Consider the following 25,107-nt stretch of genomic DNA (forward strand, 5'->3'; position numbering starts at 1 on the left):
CTGATGATGACATTACAGGTCCATGGATGGAGGACCAGCTAAAGGAAAACTGGAAGTTGATTTGGGGCTTAGGATATTTCCCACCCCCTACCTCCCCAAAATAAAGAAGTAGTGGAAAGTGTGTTTGCAGCTAGATGGCATAAAGAGGGAAGTGCTAACCATGGAGAATTACAGAACTTCAAGAAAGGAGGGGAATGAGGCAGCATGCTAGTTCGAATGAAGGTGCCATCAGCAGCTGTGCACCCTCTGCTTAGAGATCTCCAGGGCAACAGAATCCATCCACTCCTTCAGAGACAACACATCCCACTTTGGTGCAGCCCCAATCCTAAGAAGCTTGTCCTGACCTAAAGCTTGAATTTGCCTCTTCCCAACATTCACCTATTTGTCCCAGGTCTCTTCTCCAGAGCAGAGAAGAACAAATCTAATAATCCCTGTTTTGTGGCAGCCCTTCAAAGACTTGGACCCTTCTCTTATGTCTAATCCCTCCACCCCACAAGCAGGCCCTCTTCTCTTCAGCAGGTCAATCACCCAAAGCTCCTTCACCTGTTGCTCACAGAGCCTACAATCGAGGACTTTCTGAAAGACCATTGAACTACAGAGGCTTTGCAGTGTGTTTGAGCTTGTTCCTATAAAGCAGGGATCTTCAACCTGAAATCCACAAATGTGTTTGTTTCAAACATTTTGATAACCATATTTTAACGTAATTGATTTCTTTTGGAATTCTCTGTATTTCATTTTATATATTGAAAAACCTGATTCTGAGAAGGGGTCCACAGATGTCACTAAATGGTCAAAGTGGTCCAAGAAAATAAAAAGATGAGGAATCCTCAGCTAGACTCTACAGAGAAAAAGCAGATTGCTACACTCCATGAAAGGATGCTGAAAATCCAAAGGTACCATCAAAAAATACATCACTAAAGATTGGTCAGAAGAAGAGAAAACCAGTTATATTGGTGGCAGCCATTTGGCAGGGGATACCAGAAACAGAGGGCCCTTCCCCCTACCCCATATGATAATCAGTTTGGTGAACTGAGAAGGCTAGCTTCCAACCTCGTAGAATTAAAAGCTACTGGACCCAGAAAAGCTGATGGTGTGGGGTATCACACCTGGGAGAAGAAGAAGCTTCCAACTGGTGGTCAGTCTTGGATATAGTCTACCCAGCCACAAGATGTGATCTCAACAAAGGATGGAGAAGAATGGTTTTTCTTGACCCCTGGCATAATGGTGGTAAGGACTACCACTTGCTATGTAGAGAAGGGACTCAGCTTGTACAAGGGCCCCTGGCTGCTTTGTACTTTAGCATAATACTTTATGCATGTGAAAGACATAAAGGAATTGCCATGTTGATATCTCCCACCAGCAAGATAACCATCATGGAGTCCTCCAGAGTGGGAGAGGCTGATGTCAGGGAAGACTATGGAGGCCTCATTCTGTTCAAACACTCCCAGGACAGAGACAACTGGAAAGATGATCCAGTCTGGCTGCCTGTACGATAAGCCAGTGTTGACTGAGGAGGTGAAATGTGGAATGGCTAGCCCAGTAGCAGTATTATGAAACTGTGCTAAGCCTTAATGAGGCCTATCTCATATCCTTCCAGTAACAGTGGCTAGAAGTCAGCTACTAAATTCTATCTGAGTCATTCTGTAATGCATTCTATGATCCTCTTATGCATACCATTCCCTTTTTTGTGGGGGGATTAAGCTCATTCCATTCATGATACAAGTTCATATTTGGGGTACTTTTCATTTACCCACTTTCTAAGAAACCTATTGGACTTCCAACACCTCGAGTATGTCTATAATTAGCAACTTTCCCCAGGATACAGAGCCATTTGAAAATTGTGTGCTTACTCTCCCTATTATAAAAATCAGATTTTTCTAGAGCAATGAACCATGTCAGCTGGGTAAGGGCCAAGGACTATTGCAAGTCCCTAACCCTAGGGCCTTAGAAGTTGTTTCTAACCAACCTCTAAGACACTGCTCCCTTCCCAGGTATGTGCTCAGGACAAACTCCTGAGAATTGTCAAATCTGAAGATTTGGGATCATTTTGGTGATTCCTCCAGAGACAAGTGATGCAGCAACCAAAAGGAATCTAGAAACCATTTCTAAGAATACGAAGTCCTGAGCCAGGAACTAAAGAGCCTGGAGGCATCGACATCTAAGATTAGGGATGCCAGCCATGGAAAGTAGTCGTTTAAGAAGAGAAACTTGAATATAGGAAGTTGCGAAATGGGGAAAGAATGGTGTTTGTTCTGCCGGACACATGACATGCTTTTTCTTTTCTTATTTTGTATGTAAGTTTTAATATTTAAGTTTATAATATTTCTCTTTCTTTTCTTATTGTATATTTAAGTTTCAGTAATTAAAAAAACAAAAAAAAAAAGCTTAGTCCTTGGAGAGCATCTAGGGAAGGTTAGGAAAATCATATTGAAGACTTGTGGATCTTAGGCAGCTTTAAATTAAAAATGAACAGGGGGAGAGAAAACCATTCACATACACCCATCAAGCCAGAGAGAGAAGGCTGGGTATGATTCAGGAAGCATATCGGTGAGAAGCCTATTAATTTACTGGAGATAATGTTTAAGGCAGGAGACAGTAATAATGCTTACAGCCTCAGATGTCTTTGTGCCATGAATGCCTAAAGCATGAATGAAATATCTGAAGGAACTAGTGATGCCAGTAGAAGAAAATAAATGCAACTTGAAAGATATTGTGGAAATTTGGTGGAATATGACTCATGGCTGGGATATGACAATGGAAGGAAACACTTGATTCAAAAGAAATAATTAGAGATCAAAAGGCACATCGAGAAAATACGTTCCCATGAGGAACTCCAGAAACCAGAGTAGGGGTGGCAGAGAAAGTGGGGACTAAGGAAGGAAGAAGACACTGCATTGTGTGGTAAGTGCTTACAACCTACTGCTCCAGAGATGAAAGAAATTATGCTGAAAGTAGCTGACATACGACCTTAAAGTTTGCAAAGCACTCATGTATGCTAGCTCATTGGAGCCCCAAGCCCCTGTGAGGCAGGTACCCAGGTGTTCCCCAGGTCCTCTTGACTCAAGGTCAGTGAAGGGCTGGAGCAGAGCTGAGAGGGCTCAGATTTCACTTCTGACACTCTCCAAACCTCAACTTCTTCATCCATGAAATGGGAAGAATCAGAGCCTCTGTCTCACTGGGGTTTTTGCAAGGATCAGAGCATTCTGCAACTACCATTATTACTGGTGTCCGTTATCACTCTCACTGTCCCCTCCATCAGGCTCTCTGCCCCAGACCTCTCCTTTGAACACTAGAGAAAAGGGAGCTTTTGTCATTACTTTGCCCTTCTGCTCTGGTGCCACTGAGAGGAAGGTCAATACAACTTGTGCGTTAAGATCCACTGGACCAGTCTTTCTAACTCCTGAGGTCTGCTGGGAAGGGCAGCTGTGGATGTAGGGACGCCTTCTTCATTCTGTGGCCTGTATCCGTGAGTGAATGAGTGAGTGGCATCCATTAAGTGCCTACTATGTGCCAAGAACTGGAGATACAAAGAGAGGAGCAAGTCAGTCCCTGTCCTCACACCGCTCAAATTCTAATGGAGGAGACAATGCATATGGGAGAGCATAGCTACAAGTCAGATGGAAAAGTCCCATGGTTGCCATGGGGCAACAGAAAAGTTTGCATCTTTCCAGGTCTCTCAAGCTCCTGGGTTCATTAGTAGCAGGTGGGGCCAGTTTGACAGTGTTGGTGCCAGAGATGATGGGCCTCTCCACCAGGACGGTATTGTACAGCCTTGCAACGGCTTGAAACACCACACTTCTACTATGTGTTATCACAGGGCCACCAAATCAATATTCCCATAGCACCGCTGACTATGTCAGTGCCTTGTTCAAGAAGTCAGAACTGTCTCCACTGACATTCAGGATGTGACACAAATATCTCTACAGTTAGCCTGGAGTTTTTAGGTTAAAGTAGGAAGTGGGGTTCACTGCCAGAAAAGAGGAGAGGAAGGTGACAGAGATACCTCAGGAGAGATGCATCCTAAAGCCTCCATCAAAGAAGAACAGGAAGATTATGGAGCAGCAGGGAGTGTCCAGCTGAGCCTGGATAGTATCAGTGTGTGGCAGACTCAATCTGCATGGTTGGAGGCCTTTGTCCAGCGGCCTTCAGCATCTTGTTTAGCAAGGCATGAGCAGTTATGTGGGTTGGGCATCTGAGCTAGAAGACAGTGTGTGAGGTCAAGGCAAGCAGTGGAGGAAGGCAAGGCCAGAGCAGGGGAGATGTGCTGGCAAAGTGGGCAAGTGCCACATGTATGGCTTCAGAGGCAAAGCAGAGGGAGAGATGGACAGACAGGTGAGGGTGGGGGTGACCTGAGAGGGTTGTCAGAGTCCTGAACACGGAAGTCAAACAGGACTATTGCAGGAGAGCCATGGGGTGATTATTCCTGTGGGTGTGGTCAATGTGGAGTCAGAGGGACTGTTTCACTGTATACACTGTCTTTGTGTCCTCAGTGTCTAGAACACTTCCTGGCACATAGTAGGGCTTAATGGATGGATTGGAGGCCAAGGTATCTAACAGGAAATCCTGTACAGGTGAAGATTGAAATCCTCAATGATAAGGGCAGGAGTTGGGATGAAGAGGAAGACCATGGGATCAAGAGCTGAATTACTTATAAAAGGAAGGATGATGTTCTGGGGCCAGCACATGACACTGACATCAAGGCGGGTCAGTGTAAATGGATACAATGAGCCTCCAAAGAGGAGGAGGGGCTTCCAGGTGAGGCTGGGATAGGGTGGGCTCAAGGTGGCTGCAGGCGCTTCTCACATTGACTCTGCAGCCTAACCAGTTAGTTCAGTGATTTATTGAACAACCTTAAGCAATGACTCAGATTCTCAGAGCAGAAGAATAACTCCTAGACCCACCATTTCTCTGACCTGAAAATCTCAGCTCCTTGAAGCTGAACCAAGCTTCGCAAGCCAAACCTTAGGAAAATTCAGTGTTCACTTTCTTTTTGAGGGGTGAGTGGGTTGGTGGGTGCTACGTCTTTTCACAATGGTTGACTCCTAAAATCCAACTTCTTGGAGTGGAGAAGCATGCGTGTGTGTGTGTGTGTGTGTGTGTGTGTGTGTGTGTGTGTGTGAGAAAGCCTAGTTGAGACATGTTCAGCCTTGGTTCCCCAATTTGGGCTCCCAACGTGGCATCCTCAGAGCTCCGCAGGGGAACAGAAAGCTCTTGCCAGAGGTTGATTGGTTAATTATCCTCTAGCCATCTAAATGGTAAATGGGGGAGTCAGACATTATGAAGTAATGACATGTCTAGTTCTGGCACTACACAGATAAAAACTAGGCTGTCTTTCTAAATTGTTGGCGAGCTACAAAGTGGAAGTGAAGATGAAAGCATCAGTTGCCCTGAGAAATGGCAGCTTTGCCTCCCGCCTGCCAGGGGTAGACAGTGGGGGAGAGGACCACACCCCAGTCAGCTGAGATAGGCTGGAATAGCTCTATCCAGCTGTCCCACGGCTGCTCCATCAGTGACCTGAATGTTTCTAAACTACCTTTGGTCCTTCTCAGTCCCAGCAGAGGTCTATGATGGGATAATGGATGGAGAGCTGGAAGGAGCTAGAGTTTTGTCAGATGAAGAGGGTTCAGTGACTCGCCCAAGGTCACACAGGAGGGGGACTGCCAGAGCTAGGGCTCGACTTTTACTTGGACATTATATGACTGTTGCAAGTTTGCTCCTCGGCTCTCTCCCTATATTCTTGCTCCAGGGCAAGAGACATACTCTCTGGACCTCTGTCTCCTCATCTGTAAAAGGAGGGGATGGAATTAGTGGACCTCTGTGATTCCTTCCAGCCTAGATTTAGGATTCCAGAATCCTTTGGGGCAGGAATTGCAAGTGTGTAGAATCTTGTTTGAGACTAATAAAGCAGCACTCAGCAAACTTCACAAAATGATCATACCTTTTGACCCTACCTTCTTCTATTTGAAATATACATATACAGGGTATATACATACACTCTGAAAGTACTACCAGAAATTTTAAAAAAAATTTAAAAAGCAGACTAAACCTAATGGAGTCGACACCCACTATGGTAAAAGATAATGAAAACAAATGAGGCTCTGGTTTCCTGAGGAGGCTTGGAGCAATTGAGGAGCTGCTTGTCACGAAGCTGAATGTGCTGGAATTCAGGGAATCCATGCATTTACTAAACAAGGGGAGCAGTTTGTATCCAGTGTCAAGGTGAAGATTTGTTTAACTCCCCACTGACCAGGGAGGATCGGGAAGCTCAGGATAGAAAGTCAGAATTGCCATGGATGGGCAGAGCCAATCATTCTCAGGAGAAGAGCCTCCACAGAAAAAGAGACAGAATCCATCCTTGTGGCCCCAGACCTTGGAGAGTGCCCAGAAGTGGGTTCACAAACAGAGAGAGCTCCAGGCTGCACACAAAAGCGAGATTATGACTTCACAGACAATCCTAAAACAGGAGGGGTTGTGACTCATGCTTGGCATGGGGAAATGGCAAGGCAGACTGCCCTGTGCCAAAGGGGAAAAGACAAGGGAAAAGAGTCAGAATTTGGGCAGCTTTGGGGAAAAGCATGCGATTCCTCTTCTATGCCCCTCTCCACTTTGTCCAGGCACTCAGAGGGGTCTACCCCACAACCGCACCATGTTCTCTGTCACAGGCCCAGTGCCCAGATCTCCCTATTACCGCCAAGTCAACAGGTACTTATTAAGGACCTGGGAACTGGGCTAAGTCAAACACACTCAGTTGCTGTCATCAAAGGAGCGCGTGGACACTCAGGATGGCTGCCCCCAAAGGCAGCTGCCTGCCCCCACCACTCTCCACCACGGTCCACCTGGAGTCTCCCAGGACCCTCCATTTTGCTCCCTTTCTTCCTGGGGGTGAGGGGTGATGGCAACAAGGGCGACCCCACCACAGGGCACTCAGAGAGGGAGCTGGCCAGGCAGGACTTGTTTGGGGCAATTTTCATTCCATTCAAACAAACATCCTAATAGAATATTCTGACATATTCTGGCTTATAGTTTCCACTCCAGAACGCTTTCCTTCCCAGAAGCCTTATTTCTCGCCTCCTCCTGGGTTGGCCTCTGCTACTTTCATCTCCTTGGCCGTTTCCCTCATGAGAATGGCTCCCCTTTCCATCTCTTCCCCGACCCCATCTGCACTCACTGTGATATTTCTCCCCACAGCCCCTTGGGGGCTTCTTCTGTAAGGGGGTGGGAACTGTTGGCTGGTGAGCACAGCTAGACTTTCTTGAAGAATCTCTGCCAGGCTGAGTCTCCGCCGGCTTGTCTCCTGCTCCAGACCCAGTCTCCTGGATCCCCCAGCCTCATTTGGGGCATTGATAGTCTCTCCTCTGAACCAGGGCTTTTAGGGCACAGGGAGGGAAGCATCTCGCCAAGCCTCCTGACTCTTGTCTAGAGGAGAAGCGTTACCCAGATCATCCTTGGACACAGGGAGACGAGTTACATAAGTGCTGAGGACCCACCTTCCTCTCTCCATCATGGCAGGGGTCTGACTGTTTGGCTGCAGCCTGGGCAGAGGAATCCTCATCAGCCTGAGCCCTTCACCACCCACAGACTAGCCCCCACAGCCCTATTGTCCATTCCCTCCAGCACCTGACTGGCCAAGCACCGGAAGGCCTGTCCTTCCCAAGGGCTGGTGCCCTGTCCTGGGACGTCCAGTTGGCTCACCCTGTCCTGTGATGTCAGAGTCCATCGTGCAGCTGGGTAAGAATACCCATCACACCTGTCCTATTGCCAGGGGCAGGGCTCCTGTTTCAGTCAGAACTTCCTCCTTCCTTCTCAGTTAGCCTTGCCCAGCATGAGGCAGCGGAGGGGTTTCCTGAGTTCTCCTTGACCCTACTGCCCTGCACCCATTCTCCCCAATGACCCGGCCAGACTGGTTGGCATGCCATCTGCAAACCCATGCCTTTGCAGGGAAGTCACGGGGCCTTGCTGCAGGCCCGCGCATTGTGCCCGCGAGGACCTGGAGTCACTGGTGTGGGCAGATGCGGGTCGCGTGTGGGCCAGGTGTGTGCTCTGAGGGGAGGCCCTTCCCAGGTGCGGGCCAGGTGCGTGCTCTGTTGGGGGGGGGGGGGGGGGGCGCGGCCCTTCCCAGGTGAGCGGCCAGGTGCGGACCAGGTGCGTGGCCAGGCGCACAGGCAGGTGCGGGTCAGGTGCGTGCTCTGTTGGGGGGGGGCGGCCCTTCCCTGGTACATGGCTAGGTGCGTGGCCAGGTGCGGGCCAGGTGCGCCCTCCGTCCTCGTGCTGACCAGCCCCCCCATCCCCACCCTGCGCTCGGGCTCCAACCCTCGGGGCAGCCAAGAGGCGGATGCCCCCTCGATGTCCGAGCCTCAGTTTCCCCGTCCGTCAAACACGCGGGGGAGCGGAGGGCGGGGGTCTTTGGCCACGAGCGGTCGAAGGCCCCAGGCCCGCACCTGCAGTCCTCCCGGCCCGCTCAGGTTCCGGCTTCGCGCGGCCCTGGATAAGCTCGGGGCGCCCAGCTCAGTCCCCTGCGGCTCCGCCCGTCACCAGAAGGTGGCGCCGCCGCTCGCCCCCGGCAGGCCTTAACCCTCGGAGGCGCGCGCCCCTCTCCTCCTCCCCTCCCCTCCCCTCTCTTCCTCGGGAGGGGCGGGCCCAGGGGGCGGGCCCAGAAGGACGGGGGCGGGGCCTGCGGGTGCGCAGGCGCAGAGGCCCTCGGCCGGAGGCAGAGGCGGCGCGCGGACCGCCTGGGCTCAGTGCGGTCTCGGAGCGGCGGTTGACGGGAGTGCCCGAGAGCCGGAGCCGGAGCGGGGGGCGTGCGGGGCGGCGGCGGGAGCCGGGCCGGGCGGGGCCATGATCCCCCCGGAGGAGGCGGCGGCCGGAGCGGCTGGGACCCCCCCGGAGCGGGCGCGGGGCCGGACGCGGGGCCTGCTGCGGGACATCCGCACCCCGGTGCGCCGGGAGCCCTTCCAGGAGCGCTACGGCCTGAGCCCGGGCCGCGAGCTGGGCCGGTGAGCGGGGAAACTGAGGCACGGGGGGCGGGGAGAGGCCCCGGACCCGGCAGGGCGGACGGACCACCGAGAGCCCCTCCCCCCGGGCCGGACACGGGAGGCGCGGGGCACGGGAGGAGCCGGGCATGGACGAGCCGGGCATGGGAGGAGCCGGGCACGGGAGGCGCCGGGCACAGGGGGCACGGGAGGAGCCGCGCCGGTACCAGGCACGGGAGGGGCCGGGCACGGGACGGGACGGGCCGGGCGCGGGGCACGGGAGGAGCCGGGCACGGGAGGAGCCGGGCACAGGAGGCATCGGGCACAGGAGGTATGGGGCACAGGAGGCATCGGGCACAGGAACCGGGCACGGGAGGCGCCGGGCACGGGAGGCATCGGGCACGGGAGGTATGGGGCACGGGAGGTATGGGGCACGGGAGGCGCCGGGCATGGACGAGCCGGGCACGGGAGGAGCCGGGCACGGGCCGGGCCGGGCACGGGAGGCACTGGGCACGGGAGGCGCCGGGCACAGGAGGCATCGGGCACGGGAGGCGCCGGGCACAGGGGGCACGGGAGGAGCCGGGCATGGACGAGCCGGGCACGGGAAGAGCCGGGCACGGGAGGCACAGGGCACGGGAGGTATGGGGCACAGGAGGCATCGGGCACAGGAACCGGGCACGGGAGGCGCCGGGCACAGGGGGCACGGGAGGAGCCGGGCATGGACGAGCCGGGCACGGGAAGAGCCGGGCACGGGAGGCACAGGGCACGGGAGGCGCCGGGCACGGACGGGCCCCGCTGCCGCCCCTCGTGTGGCCGAGACCCGCGTGACCCCTCACTGCTGGCCCAGCCGGTCTGAGAGCACGGCGCCTTGTCCGCAGCGCTGTGTCCGGCGGCTGGCCGGGCTCCAGCCCAGACCTCCCCGGACGAGCTTCCGTCTGTGATTCCAGGGGCAAGTTCGCCGTGGTGAGGAAGTGCGTGAGGAAGGACTCGGGGAAGGAGTTCGCGGCCAAGTTCGTGCGGAAGCGGAGGAAGGGGCAGGAGTGCCGGCCCGAGATCGTGCACGAGATCGCCGTCCTGGAGCTGGCCCGGGACAGCCAGAGGGTCATCGACCTGCACGAGGTCTACGAGACGGCGTCCGAGATGATCCTGGTGCTGGAGTAGTAAGTGCCGCCCGTGCGTGCGGGGAGCGAGCGCGGTGCGCAGCCGTGCGGGGCACGGGATGGCCGGGAGGTGCCCTGGCGCGGCCGGCCCTGCCCTGGCGTGGCCGGCCCTGCCCTGGTCAGCCTTCCCGTGGCCGGCCCTGGCCTGGCCAGCCATCCCCTGCGCAGCCCCAGCCTGCCCCGTCCTCTGCACGTCCCGCTTCATGGGGCATGTCTGGCTCTTTCCCTTAAGTAGTGTCAGACATTCTTCACAAGCTGAGCGGTGGGCAGCCCACGTGAGAAACATAATCCTGTAGTCCGGTGCCTTTTGTCCAGCATCTCCTTTCAGGAAAAATAGCATGTCCGAGCCTTTTTCCATTCTGGAGAACAAGGATGAGCAGGACTGCCATGGGGTGGCCCCTTCCTCCCGAAAGTTCTGTGCTGACTGTGGGCAGTCTTCCTCTGGTCCCATCACTGAAGGAGATGGTGTGAGAGAGGACAGTCTGGTAGCAGCCCAGACAAGGAGAGGCCTGCTAGGCCAGCCGGTCCACCCCAGCCTTATCTGCAGACTCCAGGAAGGGGCAGTCACCTCCTCTAGAGGACAGGCTCTTACTGTTAGAAAGTTTTACCTCAAGTCCGACTCTCCCTCTGCTGCTTTGGCTCTTTAGTCCTTCTGTCCTGAGGCCCAGCAGAACTAGCCTGTACCTCCCTTGTGTATCTGAAAAGGGGCCATCTTGGTCCCACGGAGCCTTCTTTAACTTCCTTCCCTGGTCCTCATTTGACATGGAATCCAGGCCCTTTTCAGTGGAGGTGCCCAGAGCTGACCACTGGGCTCAGCTGAAGGCAGCTGGGAGCTGTATGGTGGCCATGGCCCTCCCATGCATGGCCCTCCCATGCAGCCCCAGAGGGCATTAGATCCAACTGCAGAGAGCTTGCAGGCCAGTCCAAGCCTCTTCTTTGAGCTTTTGCAGGTTTTTGTACCCAAATGTAAGACGTTACATTTATCCCTATTGAAGTTCTCGTTAGCTCTAAAAGCCTGACAGGATCCTTTTGGATCCTGCCTCTGTGCCCACAATATGGTCCTAATGTCAGCTGGGCATTGGGTGAGCAAACCACCTCTGGCTCGATGCCAGTCACAAACAAAAATGTTCAACAGCTGGGGCCGGGGCAGACCAGACAAGTCCTGGGACTGAGTGAATGTGCCCAGAGTTCAGACAATTGCAGGGAGTCCCTGTTCAACCAGAGGAGACTTGATTGGGGATTTATGGAAGCCTGTTTTCCTGCTGGTTGGATGGCTTTTCAGAATAAGAATGTTGAGTGATAAATGCCTCCGTATGGAAAGTGTGTTCCAGAGATAACCCAGATAACCCAGGACTACGGGAGTGGTCAGTCTGGAACCCAGGGATTTTCTGAAATGAGTCCTTAACAGGGATGAGCTCCCAACAAGAACTCTAGTGCCAAGTAACATTGCAATCAATTGTAATGAAAAAATAGAAATTGTCCTAAGGTTTTCTACCCAGTCATCTTCCTCCTTCCTTTGATGCTGTCCCCAAGGTCTATTAAAATCAAGCATTTTCATTTTAAGGCAGGAATTTATAGAATTTCTGAACTTTGAGTCTTCAGATGCTTAAGGAGGCCATGGATAGATTAAGGAGTCCTACATCCATAAACTTGTATTGAGAGGAAAATTACATCTTGTTCTTAAGCTCCTGACTGAAATTTCTTCAAAGATCATTTAAATTCCATTAACCTCTAACTGCAATTGATTTCTATTTTTGAGTTATTCAGTTTTACCAGAGTGCCCAAGAGGTCCATCTTACACATGCATGCACATACATAAAAATGGTGGGAACCTGTGTTGTAGTTGTTGAACACTGGGAGGAAGAAGATATTCGTGCAGAGGCTACTAACCTAAGGGCTTTGCTTAGATGAGATAGCAGCACTGCTTTCCCCTGTATTTTAAAATCAGGCTTGGATTTCTGTGTTTGTGGCATTAGCTTAGTTTAGCTTCAGTGATCTCCTAGTGACCCAGGCCCAGCTTTGGCCGCAGACTCAGCACCGCTCCCTCCCTTTGCTTTTGTCCTCCTGACCTCTTTCTCTGGGAAGGTTAAACTCCCACTTTTTACCTCTCTCTGATTCCATGGATTTATTTTAACAGAACTTCCAGTAAATGAGATCAGCTGTCAGAACCCAGCCCCTTCCTCTGAGACCTCATGCCCTCTGCACACTCCACAGTCTGGTTTTTTCTCTCACCCCACTCTCCATCTCCTGATGACCGCCGAATCTTCTGGGACTGTTCCCCATGCCCAGAATGATCTGTCCCCTCTCCTCAGCCCCAGCTGACATCCTGCCTTCTGCCAGAATCCTCTTCTAGGCCAGCACCCCAACCCCCCAATCCTCCCTGTAGCTTGTGTGCTTGCCCTCCCCAACCCCATTAGAATTGGAGCTCCTTGAAGACAGGACTGGTTTTCTGCCATTCTTTGTGTCCCCAGCACTTGGCTGGGTGCCTGGCACATAGTAGACTTCTTGACATGGTTTGCTAAGCTTTGAACATAAATTTGGAGTAGCACTACAAGGTATAAAAGCTACTAGTGCCCAGGAACCATATTACTCTAGAAGAAAATTGGATCCCAAAGGCAGGATTTTTCAAGGTCTTTGACAAAGCAGCATTTTCAAATGTCTTTTCTAAATGATTCCTTCATACTCCCATTATTACTCCTTCAAGGGATATCTCTTTTCCCTTGTGTGCTGCTCTACTTACCTCAAATTTTTCAAGAAGCAGCAGATCTTCCTTTCTGGTGCTGGCTTGTTAGCTGACCTGAGGAAGGCAGTAGGAGTTGGAGGCAGCAGTGGTGCCATGTGAGGGGTCGCTCAGGCAGCTGAAGAGAGTTGTGGGGAATTCTCCACTTAGTATCACCACTTAGTCAAAAGGCGAGCCTTCACAAAAGTGAAGATTCCAGCCATTGTATTTTAGGAAATTGTTCAATAAAATTTCTCAGAAAAAGGGACAGAGGAGATGAGTGGCTAAGCTTCAGGATGGAGGTTGGAGTCAGCAGAGATGGTTCATCCGCCTGCTTGCTGGACCTTGACCCTGTCATCTCCCCTCTTTGAGAAGGTCTTTGACATTTATCTGTAAAATGGGATGATCTTTGAGGTCCTTCGCTTATAGCTTCCTGAGACTGTGTAAGAGAACACCACCTTAAGCATAGGAAAAACCTTTGTTTATGAATTTCTATCATTTCTGGATTTCCTTTAACTTGCTATGGTGCCTTAAATTTTTATATAAAACCTTTTTTGTAGAAAAATATCCAATTTCTTCCAAAGAGTTATCTTAGTAGTTTGTACAGTTGCTTTTCAGTGCATGACATTTGTGTATAACTTATTTTTATTCCAAATAAATCTGAATTTAAGAGGACAACCTCTTTCTAGACCAATATGGTAATGTTGCTGCCCTTTTCCACTTACTCGGCGCTTGATGGTTACCAGGTCCTTCGGAAGCCTGGCCGCCCATTCAAGCTTCCCAGATGGGGCTCTGACAACAGCACCAGCACTTTTATTTGATCATGAAAAAGAACGTGATTCTGGTTGTGCTTGAAATTATCTTGGCCTCTCCTATGTGAGTTGCCTTCAGATGTAAAGTGTGACCACCCGGATGAGGGTTTGGATGAAACATGTTATTTTTGCTTGAGGGTGTAGCTTGCTAGTGACTGTCATTTTGAATTGGACTGACCACCAGATACTCAGAATATCAAGTGTTTCTTTATTAAAATTACCTTTTTTAATCGCACAGAAATCTAAACAAATAAATCATACTTTGCACTTTAAAATCTCTTCAGAATGCTAATCTGCTATGTCAGAATATTTGTGTCACACTCTCTGACTGCTGCTTTTCCCTAGCGCTGCTGGAGGTGAGATCTTTGACCAGTGTGTGGCTGAGAGGGAAGAAGCCTTTAAAGAGGAAGATGTTCAGAGACTCATGAGGCAGATTTTAGAAGGCGTCTCCTTGTTACACGCCCGCAACGTCGTTCATCTTGATCTGAAGGTGAGACTTCATTTTCTTATGAACTTCGTTGTGGGAAGTGCCTGTGCCCTTGTGGGATGCCCTGGGCAAGGCCCAGGGGGCCGGTGGGGTCTGAGCCTCCTTAGGGACCAGGTTCTAAGGAGGGACACTTACAGATCCCAGCTCAACAAACCCCTGCTCTTCACTTGGGGCCCCACCTTCTCTCAACCCTTCTGTCTGGCTCTGACCTCTCATTCCTCCAACACTGCTCTCCCAAAGTTACTAATGATCCAGCCACCAGATCCCATGACCTCTTCTCAGTCCTTCAAGGCCTCTCTGCAGCCTTGACCACTGCTGGTCACTCTTCTCCAGACTAGGTTTTTAGTTCAGCCCTGCCCCCTCTCCTTTCCTGGATCCTCCTCCAGATCATGCCCTTTCACCTTGGGTTCCCTTCTCCTTCTTCCTGCTTCACTGGGTGATCTTATCAGCTCTTTGATTTTAATGACCATGCTTATCCTAGGGATTCTCAGATCTCCCTTTCCTGCCCCAGTTTCTCTGCTGACCTCCAGTCTCATATCTCCAACTGCCTTTTAGGCATTTTGAACCAGATGTCCAGGAATTCACACAGGGCAGGGTTGGGGTCAGATCTGTATTGGAGGGAGAGGCTAAAGAGGAAACTCTGGGAGTGACAGGGGCAGGAGGTGAGGAGGGTGTGGACCAGGGCAGGGGGCAGAGGGAAAGCCTTGGGTGGGAGGAGAGGAAGGAAACTCTTGGACAGGGACCACCCAGGAGGGGCGGGGGAAGGAGGATGAAGGAGCCAGCCTTGGATGGAATGGAAATGCCTGGGAGTGGGAGAAGGGCCGTGAGGCCTTCCTCTGTCCTGTTAGCCTGTGGTTTGGTTGATGAGAAAGGAGCTGACTTGTGGTTTACCAAGAGTCTTTACCTGCTCAGAGCCTTGACGTCATCAGACCAAGGTCCCTGGGCCTCCCCAACCGCAGGCCCTGCTGTCCAGAGCAGCCAAGTCATTTCTGCAGAAGCGTCAGCAGACTCAGGCTGGGAGAATAAAGGGGGTTTCCTGAGCCCGCGTGTTGGGCCTTGGCATTGTAACGGGCTAGCTTGAGGACTCATCCAGTCAGTTAGTCAGTAAGCATTTAGTAAGCACCTACTGGGTGCCAGGCCCTGGGCTAAGGTCTGAGCATGTAAAGCACAGTCAAACATTCCCTGCCCTCAGCAGGTGACACAGGGATGGCAGTGACCCCAGAGGGCCCATCCAGCCTTGGACATTTCCCAGCCGTGTGACCCTGAGCAAGTCACTTTACCTCTGTGCTTCAGGTTCCCCAGCTGTGCACTAGGGATCCTCATAGCACCCTCCTCCCAGGTTAGTTGTGAGGATCCAGGGAGATAATAGTAAAGGGCCTGGCCCAGCGTCAGGTGCAGAGGGGGAGCCATCGAAATGCCATCTGTTACTACATTCGTTTTCCTGCAGAAAGGACAACATTTTCACTTAACAGCCTTGCAAAGGCCAGAGCCCAGAGGGCTCCTGGCAGTGCTTGTGTGAGCAGTGTTAGAAGTGAGGGACTGAAGCTTTTGGGGTAAAGAGGTTCCCCTTTTCTAGAGGGTTTTAAAAACATTTAATCACAAGTCCTATGAAGGAGGACCCAGAGTCAAAAAGAAAGGACTTGCCCAAGGTCACTGAGCTGGTCAGGGTCCGAGTCAGGACTTGATCCCAAGGCTGCATCTTCCTCAGTGGCCTCCTCCTTGGCTCAGGCCAGCCAGCGTAGACCCTCTAACAGCAGGGCTGAATGCACCAAGATCCAGGCAAGGAAGGGAGTGAAAGGGAAATGCTGAAAGCTCTATGTGTTTACCCTCCCCTGGCCTTCGGTTCTGAGGTGGGGGACCATGGGTATGGAGCAGGGCATGTCACAGAAGATTTGCAATATGTTGAGCTCTCTGAACTGTTTGTCCTCTTTCCTTTTTTGTTGTAAGAGTGCTAGTCCAAGTAGGGGGAGCCTTTAAGTGGGTTAAATGATTCATTAATCTTGTCATCTCTTTACCATTGCCAAAAAAAATCCAGGGCAAATGCCATTTAATTTATTCCTTTTCTTTTAAGAGACTGATTGCCCACCCTTTTGGGCAGTGATTTTATGAGGAGCTGGTGGAGGCCATGGCCAGGAAGAGAGGCCCCTTGCCCCAGTCACTGTTCAGCCTCCAATACCTTCCTTCAAGCTCTGCTCCTTCCCCATCTCCTTGGAAGAGGCGACTTTTCCTGTCCTGCACTTTGCCCCCTCGTCATGCCCACCTTCTCACTAATCTTGGCTCTCTCCCAGAATTCTGGCTGCTTCTCTGCTGCTTATAAACACACCTCATCCTTTCCCAACCAGCAGCCCTCTCCCTTGGCCATCCCTGAAGTTAGGCCCTGTCTCCAGCCCCATTGGGGCTAAAGTCCTTCTTCTGATGGCCTCCTTAGGGTCTTCTGCCTAGCCCCAGACTCTTTCTCACTGCATGGAATCCATCCCTGAAAGATATTTCAGCTGCCTGATGAAAAGGCCTTTTCTTGGTCCTCTGACTGGAACCACAGCCCCTGAAGGCAGCCCTGATCAGCAGAGTTCCAGTCCCTCTTCCATGGCTCCACATCAGGCCCTGTTGTGACTCTCTCAGTGGGGAATGACCCACTGCTCTGCTGCTGCCCCTCAGGACCCTGGGACCTGCCCTGTTAGATGGGGAGCCCCTCAAGAGCTGGGCCTGGCTCACTAATATGTATGCTCCTCGTACATGGTCAGTGCTTCATTCATTTATGTATCAGGCACACTTAGTGCTAAGTGCTGGGTTCCCTCTTCTTGCTGATGGGACACCATAATGCACAGCCCATATTGACATTCTCAAAGGGAGGATGGTGGAGTGGCTAGTGCTGGCCTTGGGCTTTGGATGTGGGCATGTGGATACTGCTGTGCCTGCAGACTCCTCCCGGAGCCTCAATTTCTTTGTCTGTAAAGTGGAGCCAATAGCAGCAGCTCCTTCTGAGCGTTGCCTCACTGTGTCTCATAAATTATAAGTCGTGAAAAAAATCACTTCCCAGCAAGCCTAGCAAGCTGGTTGTTGCTTTTCAGATTGGCTTGTAATTTTTATGATGTATTTGGGAATGTTTTTTGTTCGTTTTAGCCCCAGAATATCCTCTTGACAAGTGAATGTCCACTGGGTGATATCAAGATCGTTGATTTTGGCCTCTCAAGAATGGTGGAGAGCAATGAGGAGCTCAGAGAAATTATGGGAACACCAGAATATGTGGGTGAGTATCAGTGGGGAGGAGTGTTCTGAGGAAGCCTCCACTTCGAAGGTAGAAAACTGAGGCCTAGGGAGGTAATGACCTGCCCCAGTCAGCAATCATTTAAGTGCCTTCAATGTGCTGGGGATACTCAGAAAGGCAGGAGACAGTCCCTGCTCTTGACATGCTTCCAGTCTGATGGGGTCACAGCAAGTGTGGGCAGACAAGCCTCAGACAGAATAAAGGGTCAATATGGAGCAGAGAGAAGGCCCTGGAATTCAGAGGGAGGCGGGTACCAGAGAGGATGCCCAGGGCCGAGACATGGAGGGTCTTGTTCTCAGAACAGCCAGCCAGACCCCAGGGTCACTGAGTAGAGGACACGTCCAGGAGAGTCAGAGTGGTGGGTGGAGTGAGGCCAGAAACACTTCCTTTGTTCTTGGATGGGATTCCTGAATGGGGGGGAGGGGGTGTGTGGCAGTTTTTGGGGTCACACAGCTCATATGGCCAGATTTGAACTTGGGGTCCTCCTGACTCCAGGGCCAGGGATTTCCCTATCCACTGTGCCATCCAGCAGCCCTGATTCTTGAAATCTTACTTATTTTTACCTGAAAGAGGAGTGTGGGGGTTAGGGTCCTAGCATTGGAAGAATGTGAAGTGATGGTGATGATTGTCTGTGTTCTGTATGTGCCTAGGCCAGGAGCAGTGGAGGAGGGCCTTTGGGTGGGGTATCTCCTGAACAAATGAGGACCATCTCAACTTGCATCATAGTTCATGAAATCATTCTAAGCATTCTTTTGGAATGATGCTGTACCCCCTGAGACCCAGATTCAGTGCTGTGCACTGTTAATGGTCCCATTGCCTTCCTTCTGCTAAAGAAAAGGAAGCTCTTCCACAATGTCCACTGAATTCCACAGATATCGGGCTTCTCCAGGCTCCCTGGGAGGCCTGGGTGAGGTGTGGACATCTCAGTCATTTAGCCAGAACATTCCCCCAGCCAGGCCCAGCTTTTCTGTTATCTTCGCTGCTGATTTTTATCCTGACTTGGGAGGGGGAGGGATTTCAAGGATGGAAAGAATTTCAGAAATATTTTCTGGGGATTCAAGTAGCTCCTTGAATCAGGTACTAACACAGCAGAGCCTTAACCCAGGCAGAGGGCTGGGGCATGAGCAGAATCTTCATTATCTCTCAGTGCCTCACCTGGGGACCATTTTTTTTTATTGAATTGTTTGTTTTCAGTGTTTGACAATCACTTCCATATATCTTAGATTTTTTTCCACTCCTCCTTCCCTCCCCCCTCCCTCCCTGAGATGGCATACAATCTTATATAGATTCTACACATATATTCCTATTAAATGCATGTTGCATAGAAGAATTAAAATGAATGGGAGAAACCATAAAACAAAACATAATACAGAAGAAAATGGTCTGTTTCTATCTGTGATCCAATTCTATAGTTCTTTCTCTGGATATGGAAGGCATTTTGCCTCAAGACTCCACTGGAAATTTTTAAGTCCATGCATTTCAATGAAGTACGAAATCTACCAGAAAAATTCCTCGCACGCTGTGGTTGTTGCTATGTATAAAGTTCTCCCAGTTCTGCTCCTTTCGCTCAGCATCAGATCATATAAGTCTTTCCAGGCTTCTCTGAAGTCTTCCTGTTCATCATTTCTCATAGTATTCCATTACATTCGTATACCACAACTTGTTCAGCCATTCCCCAATTGATGGGCATCCCCTTCATTTCCAGTTTTTGGACACCACAAAGAGAGCTGCTATAAATATTTTTGTACATGTGAAACCCTTTCCCATTTCTATGATCTCTTTGGGATAGAGTCCTGGGGACCATTTTTAAGGTCTTAGTGGAGCAGGGAGGTGTGGCCTTTAACCTGGAGCAAGCTCACAATGAAGTCTGCTTTTCCCCTGGGCAGTGTAGGGGTATGAACCTAGGGGTTTTGGTTCTGCCTATCAAACAGCACATGGTGAATCTTACTGGCATCTTAGTGGGGCCTCAGCCCCTGATGGAGCCCAGGAAACAGACTCAAATGCAGAGATCCCCTGAGATGAAAATAGAGAATGATGAACAGCTGTCCACTGAAAAACAGTAGGCACCTCTTTGTGGTCAGGGTGGCAGATGCCCTTGGATGGCTCCCAGACAAAGCTCATGGGGAAAAAGACACTTCTGACAGTATTTGTGGAGACGTCCCCCACCTGGGTTTGAGTTTGGGCTAATTGGAAGATAGGTGTTAGCAACAGCTTGTCAGGTCTTGGGGTGAGAGGCACAGAGAGAGAGAGAGAGAGTACCTCTTGGAATCATCTGTTTCCTGGAATTTTCAAGAAAACAGACAGTTTCTTGTGGCTGCTGAACCTTGACGGTGGGAGTGCTGGTTTTCTCATGACATCTTTTTCTGCTTTTTCCCCCAGCGCCAGAAATCCTGAGCTACGATCCTATCAGCACGGCGACGGACATGTGGTGAGCTTGCTGGGGGCCCGCTGAGTTGTTTTCCTTTCGTGCAGTCGCCACAGTTCTGACGGCGCCCTTCCTTTGTGTTTTATATCAGGAGCATCGGGGTCTTGGCGTATGTCATGCTTACGGGAATATCTCCCTTCCTAGGAGATGATAAACAAGAAACATTCTTGAATATCTCCCAGATGAATATCAGTTACTGCGAGGAGGAGTTTGATGCCGTGTCTGCTTCGGCCATTGACTTCATCAGAGCGCTTTTGGTTAAGAAACCCGAGTGAGTACATCTCGTTGGGGTGAAGGCCACTGGGCAGTGGGCCATTTTCCAGTAGCTCATGGCATGGGGCTCTCACCTTCATGAGAGCTGGGATTTCACTCTGAATAGTCCAGAAGGAGATTTTGAGCAGTATTCTAAGTGCTCCAAATTTGAAAGGTGGTCAGCCTGGTCAGTCCATACATGCCTGTCCTTCATAAGAACTTCTCTGAGATAACTGATCAGGAGTTTGCTGGTAGTTGGGAGGTGTCCAGTACACACACCCATGTCACTCCAGCCTCTTTGTGCAGAGGGAGGTTTCTCCTGGATATGAAAGGTCTTAGTGTATACAAACGTACAACGTCATTTTAATGATTCAAGTACAGGCATAGTCTTGTATATTTGAGGATTAGGGCACTTGGCTGCCCTAGGCCCTTCTGGATACCAGATAGAGTGTGTGATGCTTTCTCGTTGGTTTGATGCAGGGAGCGGGCCACAGCTGAGGAATGTCTGAGACATCCCTGGTTAGCCCAAGGCAGCAGCCCAGAGCCTCCTTTGTGGGTGAAGAATTTAATGGAAGAGCCCACTGACCCCCAGAAAGAGGAAACTTCTGTGCCTGAACCCCCTGAATCGCTGGCTGAGGCAGAGAAGCCAGAAACAGAGGAGCTGATTGTGGTGGCTTCCTATACGCTGGGGCCGTGCCGCCAGTCTGAGAAAGAGCAGAGGGAGCCCAAGGCCATCTCCAAGCGGTTCAAATTCGAGGAGCCAATGCTGCTTCAGGAAATGCCTGGAGAGTTCATCTTCTGAGCAGGGTCTGAGCCTTCGGGCTTGGCCTTGCTGAGGCTTCTTTCAAAAACACCTGTGTTACTTAGACCTGGGCCCAGGTGTCTGGTGTCCCGAGGAGGGGTCTCCTTGGCCCAGAGGGCAGTTGAGTGAAGACTGGGCTGGCGACTGGATCGAGCTTAGCAAGCAGAGGTCACTAACTAACCTTATACAGAGAGGGCTGGTGTCTGCACTTTTGTTTTAATACACTTGGTCCTGCTCTCTTTCTCACAAAGACTCTTTATATGAAACTGTTTTCTAGGGAAACGTCAAGTGCCAATTACCCCTCGAGAGACATGTGTGCACATGAGGCTTTGCCTTAGGCTTGAGGGAGTCCATTTCAGTTTAGACTTTTTTAGGATCTTAATTTAAAGGCATAAGGTCTTACATTGAAGAGTTAGGGAGGCAGCTAGTCTGGTCCAACAGCTTGGGGTTTTTCTTGGGGGGTTGGGGTTTCTCCTCGTTTGTTTTCTTCCAGTCAAACTCTTTCCTGGGATCGTTCTCATTATGGATCATCAATAAGAAACCTGCTTAGGTCTTTTCCCCTCGACGCCCGCGGGGTTGAGTGCTGGTTCCACTTTGTGGGTTTAGAGACAGGACTGATGCTGTCATCCCATGAGGCGAATCTGATTCTGCCAGCCTGGTGCATCATGTTGCTCTCCTTGCTTCCCCTTACCCTGGACAAACCAAACCAAATCCTTTTCCCAAAGCTGTCAGTAGTGGTTTAGGAGATGTCCCTTGGCACAGGGCTCAGTGTGATCTGATCAGTATGGGGTGGTGGTCAGTGAGAAGACCCTTCTGTTTTCTGAGAAAGGGCAAAAAGGGAAGCTGTGGCTGCCCCTGGCAGCTCAGACCCTGCCATTTCTGGCCAGAAGCTAAGAACATCCCAGTGATTCTGGAGCCTGATTTGCTTTGCCTCTAAAGCCTTTCCCACTGCGTGTGGTGGTGTTGGGAGGTGGCTTGCTCTGTAAGGACTTTGTGTTTTTCAGATGTTCCCAATTATTTTAATTGATTACAGTTGAATGTATATTTGTTAAGATCTGACTGTCAGTTCCCAGCGTGCATTAGAAATGCTGAAGAAAAGAAGGCCCTTCTGGCAGAATCTCCTGCTTTCCTGTTCTTGGAGCCTCCAGAGACTCTGGGACCTTGAAAGTTAGGACCATTCTCACTGTGTGCAACCTCAGTATTATGGAGTCTTCCCAGTGTTTTCTTTCCTGTTTAATTTATTTTTTAAATCTGTTCATTTGTCAGTGAGGCTTCTTAGAATTTGTTTCCGGTGTAATTTGACTGAATTGACCAGTGTCAATGGCTGGTTTGACTGGTTCTCTCACCGTTGACCGAGTTGGTTGTCTTGGGTTCCACTGACATGCAACCTCCTTGATTGGAGCCTGTGACCCAGTAAATCCCCTAGAAGGAGAAAAGTGGGAGCTGGGGACGCCGCAAGTAGGAAAGGCCCCCGGTGAGAGAGCCAGATGTTTGTTAGCAACAAGCTTCTCACCAGCAGAGGTACCAGTTGAGTCCAGGTCTTTAAAATGTCTCCATTACAAACTCTTTAATAACGTTTCTATGCAAATCATGAATTTCTCAGATGTTTGAGGTGACTGTACCTCAGTAATATCGGATACACAGCAGGCCATCAGATCTCCCATGTGTGTTTCTGTTGTTAAATACACATTGAATTGCATTTAGTGAATTTACTACAAGACCAACTTCCTTTTAAATTGGCTACGAAATGACTGCTTGACAATTTGAAATGTTTTCTATCTTGTTACTATTTTGTGCCTTAAAGTTTGGGTTTTTATGAGTATTTCTGAGTCATTCATAATTTGTATAAAGTTATTAAAGTTTATTGGTTTGTAAGTTATAAACAGCAGGAAAAGTCTTTGTATCACAGACCAATTAAAGTAAGTATTCCTGTCACTGCTTTATGGGAATGTCACTAAGCAGTTTGCTAACATGCGCATCTCAAGTCACTTGTCATGGTTAACTGGAACCCTGCCATCTTGCGTTACTCAGGGCTTGGTCCAGAACTGAAGTTCCTTTTCTCACTCAAACCTCAGTCATCATGCAAGGTTGGTCTCATTTTACAGGTGTAAGGGCTGAGACCCAGAGGGAGTGTGACAGCTCTTGTGGTTGGTCTCTGACATTTCCCTGCAGCATTTGAATTGTAACTGTACATCCTTATTAAAAACAGGATCAATCCTGCCCGCAGGGAGCTGCCCTCCTCCTGGACATTGCTGCAGCTGGTTTCGGGGCCACTGGCCCCTTTCATACCCTCTGCGGGATTGCTTCTTCTAGGGCCCTCTTTTTCTCAGAGGACTCTCCGTGCAGGTAACTCTCGGACCTGTGACTCCTGCCCTGAGCTCCAGGCCCTTTAAACTCACCCATGGCTCCCCATCCCACCTCTCCTGAGGTCCCTGTGCCTGTCAGTGACTTCATGTGGGCCCTTCCCTCTCCCACACTGTCAGGCCCAGAGTGATCCCATCTCTGAGAAGGAAGTATTTCTTGAGCCAGCCCTTCCTGTGCTAAGGCTGCAGAGACTGCCCTGAGGCTGCTCCTCTTGCAGGATGGAAGTCGCAATGGCAAGACCCCAGACCAAGGGTGGGGACCTGCAGCCCCGAGACCCTTGTGGCCCTCTAGGACCTTGGGTGCAGCCTTTTGGCTGAGTCCAAGTTTTACAGAATGAATCCTATTAAGGTGATTTATTCGGTGAAGTTTGGATTCAGTTAAAGGGCCAGACTTGAGGACCCAGAAGGCCACATGGGGCCTCCAGGCAGCAGGTTCCCTACCTGTCACCCAGACTATTTTCAGAGTCCAGCTTGACTGGCTATCAAGGGGATAGTTATGGCATACCTGGAAATAGGCTTTGTTTTAACTTTGACTTGTCCTTTTCCAATCCCTTCTTGGTAACTCTTGATTGGGAAGGGCTGGGAACCTGCTCATTGCCTGGGGTGGAATAAGTGAGTATGAAATGGCAGAGAATTTGTTAGCCCACAAACTAAAGAAGATAACCCTTGGGAGTGAATGTCCATCCACGTAGGAATCAGAAGAGGGGGAACAGGTGCACTCACACACCTGAACTTGCATGTGGAGAGAAAGCTCCCAGAGCAAAGGTAGTTAGGAAGACACTTTCCAAATCATGATTGGCTGATGGCCAGAATTGGGAACTTCTAAGGACAACCTTAGCCAGACCAAAGCCAAAATTTTTTAGCTTTGCCCTAGCAGGTGCCAAGGATATCCCAAGATGATGCCCAAATGATGGTATTGCCCACAGCGGACCTCACTGACAAAGGATTCTTCAGAGTGGGCAATCAATACCATAGGGGAGTACTGGGGAGGGGGTGCATAACTCACTTGGAGCAGAGCTGGACTGGCTGGGTCTCAGGTTGCTGGAAGAGAGTAGCTGAATCAATGAATGACATTTATTAAGCACTTACTGTGTACAAAAGACCATGCTGGTGATACAAAGCAAGGCACTCTCTCTCCAGTTCATCTTCTGATAGGGAGACGACAACATTTGCGAAGGATTTCAGAGCTGAGTGACTCAAAGAATCAACGGTGATGGAACTTGAGGGAAGATTTGTTTAGCCAATGAGGAAATTTGTGAGGCCATGGGAAATCAGGGTTGATGGTGATCAAGAAGTGAGAGGGTCCTGATCCACAAATCTGGGAGTCACTTGTATAAGGGTAACAGTGGGTGCTGATGAGTTCGAGGAGAGGTCCAGGGCAGAGCCTCCGGGGACTCTTGACAATTGACGGGATGTCAATTGTCGGGCGGGATGTAGATGAAAATCCAGCAAGAGACAGGAGTGAGTGATGAGGCAGAAGAATCAAACCCAAAGAGAGGTCCAAGTCTTGGAAACCCCAAGAGGAGGAGTAAAGCTAGAGTGAGAACTGGGGGGATGGCAGTCTGCTGGAGAAGATGCAAGAGTGGGATTGAGGACTCCTAGATGAAAAGGGGGTGGCCTTAGCAAACAGAAGGGACACACCAGGGACAGCTGTGAAGGAGGAAATAGTACAGGCTGGAGGAAAAAAGGGGCTCTCAGCAAATGGGAGCCTCATGAAATAGGAGGCAAGACCCTCAGTAGAGGGGGTGGTGGAGGCAAGGAAAGAGCACTCTCAGAAGAGCAAGGGGTGCCATGTTGTATTTTTGGTGGACCCAGGCAGCATGAGTTTGATGTCTTCCCTTTCCAGCACCTAA

At 50.6% G+C, this 25,107-nt stretch overlaps 1 protein-coding gene across 2 annotated transcripts; it reads left to right on the top strand.

Annotated features, from left to right (window-relative positions):
- Positions 1 to 7,752: 7,752 nt before the first annotated feature.
- On the top strand, positions 7,753 to 22,826 carry STK17A (serine/threonine kinase 17a). Of its 2 annotated transcripts, none has more exons than XM_072599123.1 (7): positions 7,753 to 8,031; positions 9,917 to 10,129; positions 14,006 to 14,150; positions 17,268 to 17,394; positions 19,792 to 19,840; positions 19,929 to 20,108; positions 20,570 to 22,826. In XM_072599123.1, the coding sequence occupies exons 1-7, from the start codon at positions 7,910 to 7,912 to the stop codon at positions 20,889 to 20,891; spliced, it is 1,158 nt and encodes a 385-aa protein (XP_072455224.1). In that variant the 5' UTR covers positions 7,753 to 7,909; the 3' UTR covers positions 20,892 to 22,826. The 2 variants fall into 2 exon arrangements, with proteins under 2 accessions (XP_072455224.1, XP_072455225.1); XM_072599124.1 differs by lacking the exon at positions 7,753 to 8,031 and adding an exon at positions 8,783 to 8,993.
- Positions 22,827 to 25,107: the final 2,281 nt, after the last annotated feature.

This window comes from Notamacropus eugenii, chromosome 3 (assembly GCF_028372415.1).
Source record: "Notamacropus eugenii isolate mMacEug1 chromosome 3, mMacEug1.pri_v2, whole genome shotgun sequence".
In the NCBI taxonomy this organism is placed as follows: domain Eukaryota; kingdom Metazoa; phylum Chordata; class Mammalia; order Diprotodontia; family Macropodidae; genus Notamacropus; species Notamacropus eugenii.